This window comes from Schistocerca cancellata, chromosome 4 (assembly GCF_023864275.1).
Source record: "Schistocerca cancellata isolate TAMUIC-IGC-003103 chromosome 4, iqSchCanc2.1, whole genome shotgun sequence".
Lineage (NCBI taxonomy): Eukaryota > Metazoa > Arthropoda > Insecta > Orthoptera > Acrididae > Schistocerca > Schistocerca cancellata.
Window position 1 is genome coordinate 326,889,461 of NC_064629.1, and position 18,594 is coordinate 326,908,054.

Sequence of the window (18,594 nt, forward strand, 5' to 3'; positions counted from 1 at the left end):
TTGAGAGACTGATTTTTTAAATTCAGCATATCTAAGATAGTGTTTTGTACTATATTTAATACCTCTCCTCGTCTTGATGGTGGCCTTGGAATTGCAATGGTGCCCTGTGTGGGTGTAGGTGTCTGCCGCGACTGCTTTGGTGGTAAGGCTGGCTGTTGCATTTCCCCAACTTCAGAGAAAAGATCTCCCAGATCTGTACAAACCAAAATATTTGAACTATATTTAAGGTGTCTAACATTTGTGTCTGGAAAGTTTTTTAAGTCACCTGTTGTATAATGAAAATTTACATAGAGCAGTTTTGGCAGACCGTCCATTTCTCCAAATCTGTGGCTCCCACAGGGAAATGGCATACCCTATCCAGATAGTGTACAACGAGGATGAGGAGGAGGAGGAGGTGGAGGAAGAAGAAGAGAGTAATGTTTAATGTCCCGTTGACAACGAGGTCACTACAGAGGGAGCTCAAGCTTGAATTAGGGAAGGATGGAGAAGGGAAGCAGCCGTGCCCTTTTAGAGACCATTTCAGCATTTGCCTGAAATTATTTAGGGAAATCATGGACAACCTAAATCAGGGTACATTACCACAAAGCTTTGCAAGCAAAGTTTTGATATTCCCTAGGATCATAGAAACATTTCTTGTGCAACCGCTGAATTTACAGGAATTTACTATTATCTCTTACAAGGGAACATATAATTTTTCCCCTAAGCTTGATTTTTCTTTTAAGTGTCGATGCTATTTTCTTGATGAAACGTTAAAAACCATTTATATTCATATTAAGAATACCTTCAGGTGATGCAAGATATATGATTGAGCATATCCTGAAAATTTCAGTTTTTTATGTTGAACAGAAACTGAGGAAATGTACTTTTTGTACAAAAAAAAGAACACTTATGGAAAATGGAGTCCAAAGTTGAGACATCTACATCTACATCCATACTCCGCAAGCCACCTGACGGTGTGTGGCAGAGGGTACCTTGAGTACCTCTATCGGTTCTCCCTTCTATTCCAGTCTCATATTGTTCGTGGAAAGAAGGATTGTCGGTATGCCTCTGTGTGGGCTCTAATCTCTCTGATTTTATCCTCATGGTCTCTTCGCAAGATATACATAGGAGGGAGCAATATACTGCTCGACTCTTCGGTGAAGATATGTTCTCGAAACTTTGACAAAAGCCCGTACCGAGCTACTGAGTGACTCTCCTGCAGAGTCTTCCACTGGAGTTTATGTATCATCTCCGTAACGCTTTCGCGATTACTAAATGATCCTGTAACGAAGCGCGCTGCTCTCCGTTGGATCTTCTCTATCTCTTCTATCAACCCAATCTGGTATGGATCCCACACTGCTGAGCAGTATTCAAGCAGTGGGCGAACAAGCGTACTGTAACCTACTTACTTTGTTTTCGGATTGCATTTCCTTAGGATTCTTCCAATGAATCTCAGTCTGGCATCTGCTTTACCGACGATCAACATTATATGATCATTTCATTTTAAATCACTCCTAATGCGTACTCCCAGATAATTTATGGTATTAACTGCTTCCAGTTGCTGACCTGCTATTTTGTAACTAAATGATAAAGGATCTATCTTTCTGTGTATTCGCAGCACATTACACTTGTCTACATTGAGATTCAATTGCCATTCCCTGCACCACGCGTCAATTCGCTGCAGATCCTCCTGCATTTCAGTACAATTTTCCATTGTTACAACCTCTCAATACACCACAGCATCATCTGCAAAAAGCCTCAGTGAACTTCCAATGTCATCCACCAGGTCATTTATGTATATTGTGAATAGCAACGGTCCTATGACACTCCCCTGCGGCACACCTGAAATCACTCTTACTTCGGAAGACATCTCTCCATTGAGAATGACATGCTGCGTTCTGTTATCTAGGAACTACTCAATCCAATCACACAATTGGTCTGATAGTCCATATGCTCTTACTTTGTTCATTAAACGACTGTGGGGAACTGTATCGAATGCCTTGCGGAAGTCAAGAAACACAGCATCTACCTGTGAACCCGTGTCTATGGCCATCTGAGTCTCGTGGACGAATAGCACGAGCTGGGTTTCACATGACAGTCTTTTTCGAAACCCATGCTGATTCCTACAGAGTAGATCTCTAGTCTCCAGAAAAGTCATTATACTCGAACACAATACGTGTTCCAAAATTCTACAACTGATCGACGTTAGAGATATAGGTCTATAGTTCTGCACATCTGTTCGACGTCCCTTCTTGAAAACGGGGATGACCTGTGCCCTTTTCCAATCCTTTGGAACGATACGCTCTTCTAGAGACCTACAGTACACCGCTGCAAGAAGGGGGGGCAAGTTCCTTCGTGTACTCTGTAAAATTGAACTGGTATCCCATCAGGTCCAGAGGCCTTTCCTCTTTTGAGCGATTTTAATTGTTTCTCTATCCCTCTGTCGTCTATTTCGATATCTACCATTTTGTCATCTGTGCGACAATCTAGAGAAGGAACTACAGTGCAATCTTCCTCTGTGAAACAACTTTGGAAAAAGACATTTAGTATTTCGGCCTTTAGTCTGGCATCCTCTGTTTCAGTACCATTTTGGTCACAGAGTGTCTGGACATTTTGTTTTGATCCACTTACCGCTTTGACATAAGACATCAAAACATGTTTACTGCATTTCTTGGATCATCAGTGTCTGGTTTATCTTCCAATTGTAATGTCCTCTTGGTACCTTTTGTAGTTAGTCTTGCACCCCCACTGTAGGTCTTTAGCATGTTTTCTGCATTTCTTAGTATACAAATTTCTCATCAGCTGAATGGTGTGACAGCCTACCCCTAAACCTAGAAATTGCAGCACTTCACATTTACTCAAGTTGCCTTGACTAAAATTAGCAATGATATCATAAACCCGAAAGTGTGAAGTGTATATGCCCACAAACACAGTTTTGTGTGAGTGAGTCTAAATGACATTGTTCACAGAATTATTTGTATACTGTATCCTGCCACGCAAACACTTTGGAAGTGGATCAGTGTTTCTCAAAACTTTGAATAATAGCTTTACTGCCTCTGCAACTGCAATAGACAGACTATTTCTCTGATTATATTTCTTATCAGTTACTAAACCCTTACCGTTATTTGTACCAGCTTTCCATATCTGCTGGGCACAGTCCATGCTGAGGTTCGTCATTGGAGAGTGTATGAAAATTCACTGTCCATACAGTTTCCTTCATTGCTTCCACACAATGAGTATTTTGCCTAATTGTTAAATCACAATAATCTTGGAGAGTCTTTGCAGCTGGCAATGTCAGTCTATTCTTGCTAGCGATTGGTTCCCTATCACTTAGGCAAGTGTCCTCTCCGTGGGACACAGCCTTGTAGAAACACGGTCCATGTGGGTGGAGAGGCTTGCATGTTAACAAGAAGCTTAGCACTATGCTGGCAGCAGCACATCTACTGGCAGAGTCACCCATGCTGGACAAGCCTCAATGGATGTACCAGACACAAAGAGTATCCCACAATGCCCCATCTCTCCCCCATCCTCTCCCACAGTCGTTCCCGCAGATACCCCACCTGATGTGTGATGTGATCTGTGTCAAGGGGTGCATAGCACATAGCAAGATGTGTTATCAATGTTGCCTCAGGTATACAGTGCGACCTCCCCGAGTAATTAGCCTTGCACTGCATGGCGTTCTGTGGAGTTCACTAAATACATCCCTAATTCTCATGGGATCAAAATGGACAACATGGAAAATAAAACAAAAACTGGGGGGTTTGCTGAGACAAACATTCAAGCACTGGGGTTGGAACTGACAGAAGCTGTTTCTACAATTGGGTTGGTTTGCAGACCAGTACAAGAAGCTGGACAAGGTCAAGATCAAATCCTTGTCTGGGATTCAGAGGAGGAAACTCCTCAAAGAACAAAAAGGAAGGTACAGAATGGCTTCCTAAAAACAAATGGATGGAACTAAAAGGTTTCGAACTGAGAACCTCCAAAAGAAGAAGAAGAAGACTGTATCAGAGGAAAGATAATAACCAGACCCCTACTGCCAACTGGACAGGGAATAAGAGACCAAGGGAGAAGTCTAATACTCCCACTTCTCAGGATAAATGGATCCAGAAAAAGCTGAGGCAAGAAATAGGAAACAGATCCATAGTACTGAAGTCTCGGTTTTCAGGATGATGTTTATCCAACATGGATAGCCACTGTTCAGATGGCTCTATTTAAGTAGACTGGGGAGAGTGCACGTCCACGCCCAATTTCAGGAGGGTCTGTCTGGACAAGGGTGCTCTTATCTTTGTCTGTGAGGGTATAAAAACAGTCTGTTGGCTTAAGGAGATGGTGACCAAGATATCTCTGTGGGAATTGGTGAAGTTGCTGGTCAATACATTGGCTGAGCTCTTCAAGATCGCATACATACTAATATGGGTACCAAAACTTCTTAAGGATACTCCTCATGAGACACTGAGAATTTATAGGCATGGAAACAGAAGGTCTCAAAAGAGAACTGGAGGGTAATCAACTGAAATGTTGTACTGGACGGCCAAACCCTTCTTGTGGAAACCAGTGAAAAATCCCTTGTGGCAATGTGAGGATAGGATCTGAAATCGTTCTCGAGGTTCTCGCAAGTTGCCACTGGGTACAAGACACAGGAAGTGACCATGGTGTCAAGTTGGAGACTGCAAGTGTAGCAAATAAACATGCAACACTTTAAAACAGCAGCTGCCATTTGTAAAAGGCTTCTAGGAGGGCAAGATGCAGACGTGGCCCTGATGCAAGAACACTATCTATAAAAGGGGGTGTTTAATTCCTCTAAGGTACTGGAGGTAAATTTATTTATGCAGAAACCTAAAGAACTCTGGAACAGGCATGTATGTTAAGAATGGAATTTAATTCATGCCAGTGGTGGACTTCTGTTCCTAGGACTTAGTGACCATCAGGATGAAACAACGTGAGAAAGGAAGCACAATGAATATTGCCCTCAGCTTACCTTCTTATGAGCACAGTACTAGTCTTTCCCAGGAAGTGAGGAGACTGGTAGACAGCTGCTCACAGCAGAATGAACAATTGCTGGTTGGTTATGATACCAATGCCCATGACCTGGTGGAGGGGCACAGCAACACCAACAGCAGAGGTAAGTATTTTCTTGAATTTTTTACTATAGAGTAACCTGGAGATCCTTAACTGGGACAGGGAACCTACATCCAGGAATATAAGAAGGGAAGAAGTAATTGGTGTAACTTTTGGTCCATTTTAATGGGCAGCTATGTTGAACAACGGCATGTAGCACTGGAGCCATCCTTATCTGACCACATGCATATTAAGTTTGTGGTTGTTATGGGTGTCAGACCATGGCCTATATGCATGTTAGGAAAACAGACTGTGACTCTTACACCAAAGTTCTCAAACTCACACTTATCTGAGGTCAGAACTTCAATAGGGAATCCAGTAGATTTTGGGGAAATGTCAGACACTGATGTCTGCCATTATGACCTCATATTTAGAAAAACTGCCCAAAGTGTACGAGCAGGAATAAATCTTGGTGGAACAATAACCTGGAATTACAAATAAAGCAGGTAATGAGACTGTTCCACCTTGCATGAACAAAAGGACAATGGGTAAAATACCTGAAGGCCCCTGTCAAATACAACCTTGTAATTAAGCAAGTGCAACTATCATCCTGGAAGGTATAGCTACTTGTGCCAGACTTCACAAAACCCTCACCAGAATACCAACTAATCCAAGAGGTGCTCTATGGAAGGGGAATGGTGAGTATACCAGGACAGCGAATGAGATGCTGGATGTGCTCCTCAAGGCTTATTTTCCTCAATGCACTGTGGCATGCAACATAGAACAGCAGCTAATCTCCAAGAGGCACTGGCCTACAGGTAATCAAATTGGGAATCTGCCAGCAAAAAATCCAGTGGGAACATTTCAATCATTCAAGTCGCCAGGCCAAGATGGAATCTTTCCAGCTCTACTGCAACAAACAGGAGAGATTTTAATGAAATTTCTATGTAGGCTGTTTACGGTTATGCTAGCAGCAGGAGTCATTCCTAATGCTTGGAGGACAGTTAGGGTTGTTTTCAGTCCAAAGCCAAGGAGAACTGATCATATCGAGGCCATGGATGTAAGACCGATCCATCTGTCGCCCCATCTTTCAAAGACACTAGAGAAACTGGTTGATGTGCAAATTAGGGAAAGGAGGCAAACTAAGTTTGCTGCAAGTGTAAACCAACACAGACATCAACCGAGCAAATCACATCAAACAGCCCTTCACCAACTTGTTGGGAAGGTGGAAAAGCTCTACACTTTCAGTGAATTGCTCTCAGCATCTTCCTGAATACCGAGGGGGCCTTTAACAATACAACCTACGAGTCCATGGAAGCTGCAGAAGAGCATGGCATTGAGACCACTATACGTAGGTAGAATAAGATCATGTTGAGGAGAAGAAAGGTGAAAGTCATCATGATGAATGAAAAAATTATGATCAAAACCATAAGAGGGTGTCCGCTAGGAGAGGTTTTAAACTGCTACTGTGGCACCCAGTAGTAGTGAATGAACTCATGAAAGAGCGAAGAGACTACTTTTGCCAAGGATACACAGATGACTTAGTCAAAGTAATACTTAGCAAATTTGCTAGTACTGTTAGAACTATGTCACAATATGCATTGCACATTGTGCAAAACTGATGCAGGAAATATTATCTATGGGTCAACCCCAAGAAAACTGTTGTAGAACCATTTATGAGGAAGGAAGCATGTCCAGCACACCTACTGGAATCTTAAACTAGCTTGGAGGCGGTAGTGTAGTATCTACAGGTAACCCTGAATGCTAAACTATAATGGCCATGTTCCAAGACAAAAGGTACTCTTACGGGCACTAGAAGAGACTGGGAAACACTGAGGTCTAAACCCCAAAAGTATGTACTGGATATGCTACAGTATGATGGTATAAAGCAGACCGGAAGGTAGCTGCTAAGGAGCTTGGCAAGGTGCAGGCTTGCTTAGCCATAACATGCCAGATCAGCAGCACACATACTGCTGGGATGGAGACCATGCTGGATAATGGACATGTCCCCATCATACCTCTGGGTTAAAATATAGGCAGGAGTTAAAAACAAGAAATAACTGGATACCCTTAGGATACCTTGAATCTCACACCAATATGGGGAATGTGGCAATTATAGGAATGGTTGTAGAAATGCTGATTGACTATAAATTAACTTCCAGCTGCTTCAATAAATCTTTCAATGCAACAACTGGAAGTAGGAAGCAGTAGAAGAACTAACCATGACACCATGCTGGAGACTAAATCTGTTTTACTGGTGAGTTGGAAACAGATGAAGGAGCCGGGGCCAGGGTATATGGGGTACAGACCAGAATAGAGAGCGGAATCTCTCTAGGAATGCTGGCCATGGTATTCCAGGCAGAAATATCTGGGAACTGTGTGTGTGTGTGTGTGTGTGTGTGTGTGTGTGTGTGTGTGTGTGTGTAGAATTTCTGCAGGGGCTAGAAAGATCTTAGCATCTACATTTATTCAGACAGCAAGCAGCTCCGAAACTTCCATCAGCCCCAGAAATGTAGCAGAATGCCAACACGTTTGTGGGACATGGGGAAAATAACAGAGTAAGCTTGATGTAGGTCCTTGGTAATTTAGGATTCAGTGGTAATGAACAAGTTGATAGGCTGGGCAGGACAGGTGCGATAACTCCGTTTATTGGACCTGAACCTGTCCTTACCATCACTAAGGCGATGGTTAATTCAAAACTACAGAACTGGACCACAAGCCATCATGTGGAATATTGGACTACAATAAAAAAAGTGTAAAGCTAATTATGCCAAAGCCATGTTTTAAGAGAAATTCTGTAATTGTGGCTTGAACAGAGTAAACTCATGGTAGGACTAATGACAACCCATGGGAACTTGAAGAAACACCTACACATGATCGGTATAAGGAATGAAGTCCCTGGGTGTTGGTTTTTGGTGAGAGTGATGAAGCCGCACCACAGCTTATCTTTCAATTCAAAGCATTGGAGATCAAAAGACACCAAATATTCAGGTCATCATTTACTGAAGAAACTACACTCCTGGAAATGGAAAAAAGAACACATTGACACCGGTGTGTCAGACCCACCATACTTGCTCCGGACACTGCGAGAGGGCTGTACAAGCAATGATCACACGCACGGCACAGCGGACACACCAGGAATCGCGGTGTTGGCCCTCGAATGGCGCTAACTGCGCAGCATTTGTGCACCGCCGCCGTCAGTGTCAGCCAGTTTGCTGTGGCAAACGGAGCTCCATCGCAGTCTTTAACACTGGTAGCATGCCGCGACAGCGTGGACGTGAACCGTATGTGCAGTTGACAGACTTTGAGCGAGGGCGTATAGTGGCATGCGGGAGGCCGGGTGGACGTACCGCCGAATTGCTCAACACGTGGGGCGTGAGGTCTCCACAGTACATCGATGTTGTCGCCAGTGGTCGGCGGAAGGTGCACGTGCCCGTCGACCTGGGACCGGACCGCAGTGACGCACGGATGCACGCCAAGACCGTAGGATCTTACGCAGTGCCGTAGGGGCCGCACCGTCACTTCCCAGCAAATTAGGGACACTGTTGCTCCTGGGGTATCGGCGAGGACCATTCGCAACCGTCTCCATAAAGCTGGGCTACGGTCCTGCACACCGTTAGGCCGTCTTCCGCTCACGCCCCAACATCGTGCAGCCCGCCTCCAGTGGTGTCGCGACAGGCGTGAATGGAGGGACGAATGGAGACGTGTCGTCTTCAGCGATGAGAGTCGCTTCTGCCTTGGTGCCAATGATGGTCGTATGCGTGTTTGGCGTCGTGCAGGTGAGCGCCACAATCAGGACTGCATACGACCGAGGCACACAGGGCCAACACCCGGCATCATGGTGTGGGGAGCGATCTCCTACACTGGCCGTACACCACTGGTGATCGTCGAGGGGACACTGAATAGTGCACGGTACATCCAAACCGTCATCGAACCCATCGTTCTACCATTCCTAGACCGGCAAGGGAACTTGCTGTTCCAACAGGACAATGCACGTCCGCATGTATCCCGTGCCACCCAACGTGCTCTAGAAGGTGTAAGTCAACTACCCTGGCCAGCAAGATCTCCGGATCTGTCCCCCATTGAGCATGTTTGGGACTGGATGAAGCGTCGTCTCACACGGTCTGCACGTCCAGCACAAACGCTGGTCCAACTGAGGTGCCAGGTGGAAATGGCATGGCAAGCCATTCCACAGGACTACATCCAGCATCTCTACGATCGTCTCCATGGGAGAATAGCAGCCTGCATTGCTGCGAAAGGTGGATATACACTGTACTAGTGCCGACATTGTGCATGCTCTGTTGCCTGTGGTTCTGTCAGTGTGATCATGTGATGTATCTGACCCCAGGAATGTGTCAATAAAGTTTCCCCTTCCTGGGACAATGAATTCACGGTGTTCTTTTTTCAATTTCCAGGAGTGTATATCTAACAAAGGACTACTAAAAGGTCGCCTACTACTCTTTAAGGGTACTGGTTGACTATAAAAGAATCAAAGGGAGTGAAACCACACAATAAACCCTGTTTTGGTTCAGGCAATAGTGAGCTAGGAAAGTCAGTGTTTTTATCCCACAGTTCAAATTAAGTCACGCCAAGTTTTCCCTAGCGACGACTTCAGTTTTTGAAGATAGAGGCCCAGTCTCTTCAGCACATGCCTGAACACTCAAGTTTCTTTATTTCTATCCCATCCTGTCTGCAGCTCATGGTCTTGCGGTAGCATTCTCACTTCCCAAGCACGGGGTCCCAGGTTCGATTCCTGGTGAGGTCAGGGATTTTCACCTGCCCAAAGGTGACTTGGTGGTGTTTTGTCGTCTTCATCATCATCATCATCATCATCATCATCATCATCATCAATCATCATCATCATCAATCATCTCAATTAGGGTCAGAGGAAGGAAACAGCAAATCACCTCCATTAGGACCTTGCCTAGTATGGCGGTGCAGGTCTCCTGCTTCGTTCCCTTACGCTCTGCCAAGAAGTATGGGACTTCATTTCCATATCCCATCCACATATGGCTTGGATGCCACAATTTCATTATAGGCTTTGTAGTCTCCATGGCCTACATAATTGATGTACTGTACATCATTGCACAGCTGCGAGCGCTGAAAAAGTTTCTTCATTCCTGCCCCTTCCATGACTCTACTTGTACCACTGAAATTTGCTGTACAACTGTCTAAATGAAGTTGCTTTTGTCTTTCTGGACATCTACAAAATTTGGACATTATAGCAATGCCAGTCACATTGCCTAGGCCCACACTTGTGGCTGTGACAACACTATTTTTTGAAGTGTGACCTCACTTTTGCTGAGTGACATCAAATGCTGCACTTATATCCCTTTCATTGTCACAGTCTATTAACACTGTGTTCTCTACTGCAACTTTCATGCATTCATTGCCAGCACCTACAGCTTCAGACCACTAATATATAATTGCTAAATTTTGATCAGGGAGGAGGCAGGTTCATTACTCCACATAGCACATCCCCATCTGCAGGTTCATTACTCCACATAGCACATCCCCATCTGCTTTTCCCTTCCCAATGGACATAGTCCATATACTAATTAACATTAGAACTGTCCAGTTTACTGTTATTTTCAGTTGCACGAAATGAAGGAAAAATAAAAACTAACACAATATTTACAAATTAACTGTAGCTCTGTAGCTATTCTTGTCCATCTGTTTATTTCTACTCTCATACTTTTGCTCTTACATTTTTGCACAATCTCTGGTTAAACACAAGCATACAAAAAGAAGCAAGAGAATGTAGAACTCATGAAGCCATGCAATACAGGCTAGGCAACAGAAAAAATATCTTCCTTGGAGGAGGAGGAGGAGGAGGAGGAGGAGGAGGAGATTAGGGTTTAAGATCCTGTTATTAGAGGTGGAGCACAAGCATGGATTAGGGAAAGGTGCAGAAGGAAAGTGGCCATGCTCTTCTAAAGGAGCCATCCCGGCATTTGCCTTAAGCGATTAAGGACAATGATGGAAAACTTAAATCAGGATGGCGCTTCCTTCAACTTCACGTTTTGTACGAATAGTGGCAAAGTTGATAGGACTTCCTAGTAGATAAATTATTGGACAAGCAATTATTTAAAAAATACAATAAAATATTCCTTGTGGCACTATGAACAAGATGATAATGATATTATTATTTTTTTTTTCTTTTCTCAGACGTTATGTCTGGTCAAAAATGGAAGTGACGCGGACCTTAATGAAGCGTGACTTCCTTTTAACTGTACGGTATATGTTATATTGCATTTAGAAACTTTCGGGTGATTGAACATGTATCAATAATTACGGATTTCTGTAGTTGTACATATAAGTTTGGATGTAGATGTATTGCATTGATGTACTGGTGGATATTGTGTGGTATGACTCCTGTAGTTGATAGTATAATTGGTATAATGTCAACTTTATCCTGATGCCACATGTCCTTGACTTCCTCAGCCAGTTGGATGTATTTTTCAATTTTTTCTCCTATTTTCTTTTGTATATTTGTTGTATTGGGTATGGATATTTCGATTAGCTGTGTTAATTTCTTCCTTTTATTGGTGAGTATGATGTCAGGTTTGTTATGTGATGATGTTTTATCTGTCATAATGGTTCTGTTCCAGTATAATTTGTATTCATCATTCTCCAGTACATTTTGTGGTGCATACTTGTATGTGGGAACGTGTTGTTTTATTAGTTTATGTTGTATGGCAAGTTGTTGATGTATTATTATTGCTACATTGTCATGTCTTCTGAGGTATTCTGTATTTGCTAATATTGTACATCTGCTTGTGATGTGATCTACTGTTTCTATTTGTTGTTTGCAAAGTCTGCATTTATCTGCTGTGGTATTGGGATCTTTAATAATATGCTTGCTGTAATATCTGGTGTTTATTGTTTGATCCTGTATTGCAATCATGAATCCTTCCGTCTCACTGTATATATCACCTTTTCTTAGCCATGTGTTGGATGCGTCTTGATCGATGTGTGGCTGTGTTAGATGATACGGGTGCTTGCCATGTAGTGTTTTCTTTTTCCAATTTACTTTCTTCGTATCTGTTGATGTTATGTGATCTAAAGGGTTGTAGAAGTGGTTATGAAATTGCAATGGTGTAGCCGATGTATTTATATAAGTGATTGCTTTGTGTATTTTGCTAGTTTCTACTCGTTCTATAAAGAATTTTCTTAAATTGTCTACCTGTCCATAATGTAGGTTTCTTATGTCTATGAATCCCTTTCCTCCTTCCTTTCTGCTTAATGTGAATCTTTCTGTTGCTGAATGTATGTGATGTATTCTATATTTGTGATCGTGTAAGTGTATTGAGTGCTTCTAGGTCTCCCAAATTGGAAGCATATAAATTACTTTTTAGTAAGCTACTTGACATGTCAGTCTATGAGAGGATACATATTTTTCTAAATCAAAACGGTATAACAGGAACTCTCAGAAACCAACGTTACAGTGTCTACGTTCATGGACACACTACCATTTTCAGCCTTATGTAGATGCAATTCATGGCCTTGTTGAAGCTGTACCTTTTGTTGTTCATCTCTCGAACAGACGAGTTTATTAGCAAAGTTATCACACTGTACACTGGTGTTGTTCTACGGTAAATGTTTTCTTCACTTGACATTTTCCTTTAACTTTCACAATGTTATTTGTACAAATTCTTGAGCAGTCATATATTCAAGTTTTCTGGTAAATATCTTTTGTTTGGATTGTGGCATATATAGTACAATGAGATGGATAAGAGTGAAATAATGCTATGTGGTCACATACTATTACCAGTTTTTCTTCAGGAGTTTTGTTACCAGTAGTTTCCTAGCCTCAGCTGTCTTCACATGCAAGCTCTGTAAGTTTTACCTTTTTTATGAATTCTTCCATTAGAGATTTTGCATGTTTCCAAAAAGTATTTCTTACGCATTGTTTCATTTCTTCCATTAATGGCTACACAAAAAAGTTAGTTGCTGTTGTGGTATTTTCCGTTTATCAGGCCACATAATAATGCAACGTCAAGTTTATCTACAGCTGTTATGTCTCAGATATCGCACTTTATATTGGTAAGTGCATCCAAACACAAGAACTATTAATTTTGATGTCAAAACACTGACAAGCACTGGGCTACCTCAATGTCATGGAAAATATTGATCACTGGATATTTTATTGTCCCAATTAATCAGCTCCTCAATGCTGTCTTTATTACTTTAACTCATGGTGAATAACACAGAACACAATTCAAACAACTGCAGAAGTAAAATCCTATTACAGGAACAGTCAGACATCCACAACTACCTGCAGCAACTAAGAACAACAGCAGGCACAGTGGCGTAGCTTGCAACTACACCACTTCAGCAGTCAACAGATAGATGTCTCTGAATACAGTAGAAATTTGTGCTGCTGCATATTAAGCTGCTATGCAAGTTACAAATAACGTAATTTGCTCTGTTGACAGAATGCCACTTCCTGAACAAGATCCTGACGTTATCTAAAAAATAAGGGAAAGTGGAGTTACACACCTTATACTTTAAGTGGCTCAACTGTGACAGCTAACTACCAACCAGTAACAGACAGTAATGATGAAAGAATAGCAATAAAATGGATTAAGTGGAAGAACATTGAAAACCATTTTACAACAAATGAGAAAACAGCAAAAAAATCTGAACATAAAAAATTCTGGGAGCAGCAGTAAAATGACACAAAATCTGGCCACTGAAGGAAGAAAACAAGTTCTGCACTGAATACAAAAAATTAAACAGACAAGGCATTGACAAACCCCCGAGGAAGCATGAGAAGTACCAACCATAAAAGTAACAGGAAGGTGACAAAAACTGGAAAAGTATTGGATGTGTTGCAGCAAAATTGTATAAGAAGATTGAGGCAACCAAGACACCAAGGCAGCCACAAATCTGGGATGTTAAGGATTTGCACAATGATCAAGAGCCTGAACAAAGTTCATCATTCTCATATCTGTGTATTTCACAAAACAGTAATCTACTTAACAAATATTCATAAAATATTAAGAGGAAATGTAGCAGCACCCAATGAGAGGAAAAGAAATTAGGGTTTAACATACCAACAATATTTTATTTCTGTAGCAGTTGCAGTGTATGTGATTTTTGTAAATGACATGTTCACCTTTGACTGCACTATCTATTTAACTGGTAAAAACACAAATGGAAAATAAAAAAAAATAAAAAAAAACAAGGAGTCATTCAATATTAAAGATACGATTCAAATTTGATTTTTTTATATTCTTGAAACTGAGAGTCCCTGCACATTATTGTTAAATTTAATATTTTTCTTTCAGCATGTGACTTACTTGTTTGGGAAGTATTGAAGCATTGCCAGACTCACTCATTACCAAGTGGGTGACTGACTGACTGGCTGGATAAAAAAGTATGAAAAACTTTACTGATAATAAATTAAATGACATTATCTCAGATTACATTACAAACCTGCATAGCGTGATGATGATGTTGATGGAACTGGACTGCTAACTGTTGGCTGCGTTGGGCTGTGTAGTGGTGCATATGGATGATTCCCTGTTGGGGTTGAGGCACTAGATGCAGTCGGACTTTGGAAGAGATTCAATCCCAAAAGATCACTACTTGGTTTCCTGAGAAGATTTGCACATAATTATATAAAATGATTCAATTATATAAATTAGTGTTCACAGATTTGCTTCCTCACAACACTGGTTCAGACATGTAAGGCAGAATAAAACCAATCATGGGAATCCATGAGTGTACTCCATATGCAGGAAAGAAAAAGAGGAAGGGGTCAAAATGCCCACACAATCAATTTTTCAGTTTTTTGTATCCACCCCATAGTCACACCTGAGACTTCACCAACACATGTGACTAACATTCGTAACACCTGACTAGTTCTGCTATGTGCAATAGGTTTGTTGGCTACTTTGATTTATTAGGAGTGTTTACTTCTGCTATAGTGAACAATTTCAACTTGGTTGACTTCTTTGTAGTCATATTATACTCATGGCAAACAAAAGGCGAAAGAAGCAAAAACAAAATAGTGTACTTTTACTTTTCCTGGAAAGGATTTTTAAATTTAAACTACAGTCAAGTAAATATGGAAATAACTGCTTACCAAGTGACAAAATATAAATGGATGAATTAACAATTACCAGTATTTCACTAATTACAGTCAGTCTGTGTTGTGCCTCCCCTGACCAAGGGGCCTGGGTGACTTATTTGATCCTCAAAAAGCCCCATATCGTCATCTTTTTTATTTTTTAATTTTTTTTAGGTGAAATAATCCATATATCCAAAAGCTTGTATGGTATTATTATTGTGTCCATTATAATTATCCGGGCTGTTATGCCGTGGTCGGTTGATGAATTTTGTCTCAATTCCCAACGTTTCGTCTCCGACTGCGGGAGACATCTTCAAGGGGGTCCGTAGGTCAGTAGCGAGCCAGCGGGTGTGTTGGACCTTCCATCGACCTATGGACCCCCTTGAAGATGTCTCCCGCAGTCTGAGACGAAACATTGGGAATTGAGACAAAATTGATCAACTGACCATGGCATAACATGCCCGGATAATTATAATGGACATGATATTTCAGGCCGTGAAAGTCTACATTTTAGTATTTTTATTGTGTATATTGGGCCAGTATTATTATTATTATTATTATTATTATTATTATTATTATTATTAACATCACCACTTTTTTTTAAAGGACTGGTTATACAAGATTATGCTTTTCATGCTGAAGATGGTCTTTCAAAGTATACCTTATGGCTTGCATATAAAACTTATTATTTGCTATTTAATCTGAATTTTAAATTGAAGAACGGACAATGAGTGAAACTACAGTTGGATCCTTTCATGAGGTGCAACGAGAGGACTCAGGTTTTAGACCTTCTATTCATCATCTTATCCTCCTGTAAGTCATCATATGGGCAGGTTATTTGAATACTAAGAGTTATGTAGCTAGATAATGGAATCGGAGAAAAAAATGGTGTTTGTGTGTACCTCTGAAAGCCCCTGGATGTTTCCCCAAACACACGCAGAAATGAACTCCTGTTTTATTACACACTCAACTTGTACACTATTTTTTTTACTTTTTTCATGAGAATATTGTTGGTTCAATGTGACAGAAGTGAACGGGCACTGTGTTTGCTCATCTCAAAAGTAGAAACAAAGAAAGCTGCCACAATGTTTTCACATCTTATAGCAAATGCATCAGCCAATACCGATACAAGTACCTGCATAGTTAGCTGCAACAGGCAGAAGTCATGCTTTGTTAGTGCTCCATATTTTAACAATTCTGACTGAGATAAACTCACGCTGCAGTGTTCTTCGTCAGCACTCCAGTGTAGAAGTGTGCATAGAAATATGCTGCATGAAAAATCCGTGCAATGCGCACATTATTTACATGTAGAAAATTACTTCAGAAATTTTGCTTTGTTTGAAACTGCATGTACAAGATTCGTGTGTCGATTTAAGTTCTACATTTGCACATTTTACTGTTTGCATTGCTTTTGCATAATCTTTCACCGATTGTATTGATACCTATTTGTATTGTGATATATTGTTAACTTTTGAACATTTGCAAATGCCACGATAAACTCATACCGTTGTCATCAATTATAGGCTTAAGGCAAGCCTATCCTTGTTCAAAACAATTGTTCTCTAATTTCATTGTACAATTACATGAGAAATTGGTTATCTGAGAATTTCTGGATGCTTACAATACTATATTTTCATAAGTTACCAGTACAAGTGTTTTGGTTACGTAACTTATTTTTAAACGAATCAGCATTTGTAGTTCACAATTCTGCCAGAGAATATATCACCCCTGAATTTCATTGTATATCAATGCAAATAAAAGTGTATTTTTGTGAATTTTCAGAACCTACCATTGTCCTTTGCATAACCTATGAGCAATTTGTAGTAATTTGGTGTTTGTGGTTTAATCACTGTAGCAGATATTCTAACATATTGTGTTACATCTAGTTTCCCATTGAAGTGTAGCAGCCCTATATATTGTCAGCACTTATCACAAATTAACTGTTTTCGAGTTTGCTAACAACTGTACTAAACCTCAAAACATTTTATGAAACTAGTAATTTTTATCACAGGTTTTTGTGTTCACTTAACAGAAATCTTGTTGTGTGTATTTTCTCCAATTCTTATAGGAAATTAGCAACTTTTTAGCTCAACAGCCAACAAAATAGACAGCGGATTTAAATTAAAGTTATTTATTCACTGCCTTGTAGTACATTGGACCACCAAAAATGCAGCCCCATGTAAATGATAAGCATCTCGAAATCACCCTGACTACTGCTCATCAACTGGCAGCTGCTGCGAATTGGTGTGTTGGAAGAGCTGCCAAGAGTCGTGTACCTGTGTTACTGGTACCAGAGGTACCTCAAGTACTATTCTCTCCTGTGGATTCTGTCTCCCATGCAGAAAGTACAGGATCCATCATTACACGTCCACTTGACTGCAAGCGGTGTGTCAACGGTAGATCTAGATGGACGGGGACCACAGAGGGCTCAGGGTGTTATACCAATCCCCTAACCGACAAATTTGAGACACTATCTTTCACTGGAACTGAAACTGAGCCAGTGGGACTCACTTCACCTGTTTTGTCTGGTGTCAAGAGGAGGCAGTTACAAAATGATAGGGTTCATTAATTGTCAGCAGCTCAAATGTACAGCAAATGATGGTACCCCTTAAGAAATGGCAGCAAGGGACATGAAAGGACACCACATACAGTCAGTGTATATGCCTGGGAGGGGGATTCAAAATGTTGAAGAGGCTATCCCTGCAGTCACTGAGGGAACAGGGTGTAACTAACTGCAGATTGTGGTGAACATTGGAACAAATTATGCCTGTTGTCTGGGCTCCGAGGTCATACTTGGATCATTCTAGCGACTGACAGAGAAGGTTGAGACCAGCCTTGTGCATAGTGTTTCAACAAAGCTCACAATTTGCAGTATTCCCCCCCAGAACTTATCGTGGCCCTTTTGTTCTGTGTCGAGTGGAAGGACTGAACCAGTGACTTTGAAGGTTCTGTGAAAAGCTAGGCGCTACGATTTCCTGGACTTGCACCATAGGGTCGAGAATTGTAGGGTCCCCCTAAAGGGTTACAAGTGTGCTACACATAAGAGCAACTCAGGTAGCTGACTCTGTGTGCTGCATACAAGGTTTTTTTTTTTTTTTTTAATAAAAAAAGGTGACTCTCCATCCAATCCAGATAATGATAGCTGTAAGAAACCTGGAAGTATCATTGTAAGGTTGAAAGAAATGCCTCTCACAGTAGAGAATATTAAAATCCTAATGGTAAACTACCAAAGCATTTGCAACAAAGTGCCAGAGTTTGAATTGCTCATGAAAAGCAGTGAGGCTCACCCATCATCTGCTGCTACGAATGGAGGCTATGGAAGGAGTTGCCACATGACCCAGGAGGAAAAATTAGCTAATCGCCAATAATGAAATAAAGCATTTATTTCAATTTTTTAAAAATGGCCTATGCACGAAAATGACTTCTTTTAAATATCATGAAAATGCAACACCAACTAAAGTTGTATGGTGGTCAACATT

The 18,594-nt window shown here is 41.1% G+C and overlaps 1 protein-coding gene across 1 annotated transcript in view; it reads right to left on the minus strand.

Moving 5' to 3' along the window:
* LOC126185202 (F-BAR domain only protein 2) overlaps nucleotides 1-18,594 on the minus strand; it is a 318,103-nt gene that overhangs the window by 131,798 nt on the left and 167,711 nt on the right. Inside the window, exons 13-14 of the mRNA XM_049928080.1 lie at nucleotides 14,479-14,639; nucleotides 63-193 (exon numbers count right to left, since the gene is read on the minus strand). Of these exons, the coding sequence (XP_049784037.1) occupies nucleotides 63-193; nucleotides 14,479-14,639 (292 nt within the window). The remainder of the gene's footprint in view (nucleotides 1-62; nucleotides 194-14,478; nucleotides 14,640-18,594) is intronic.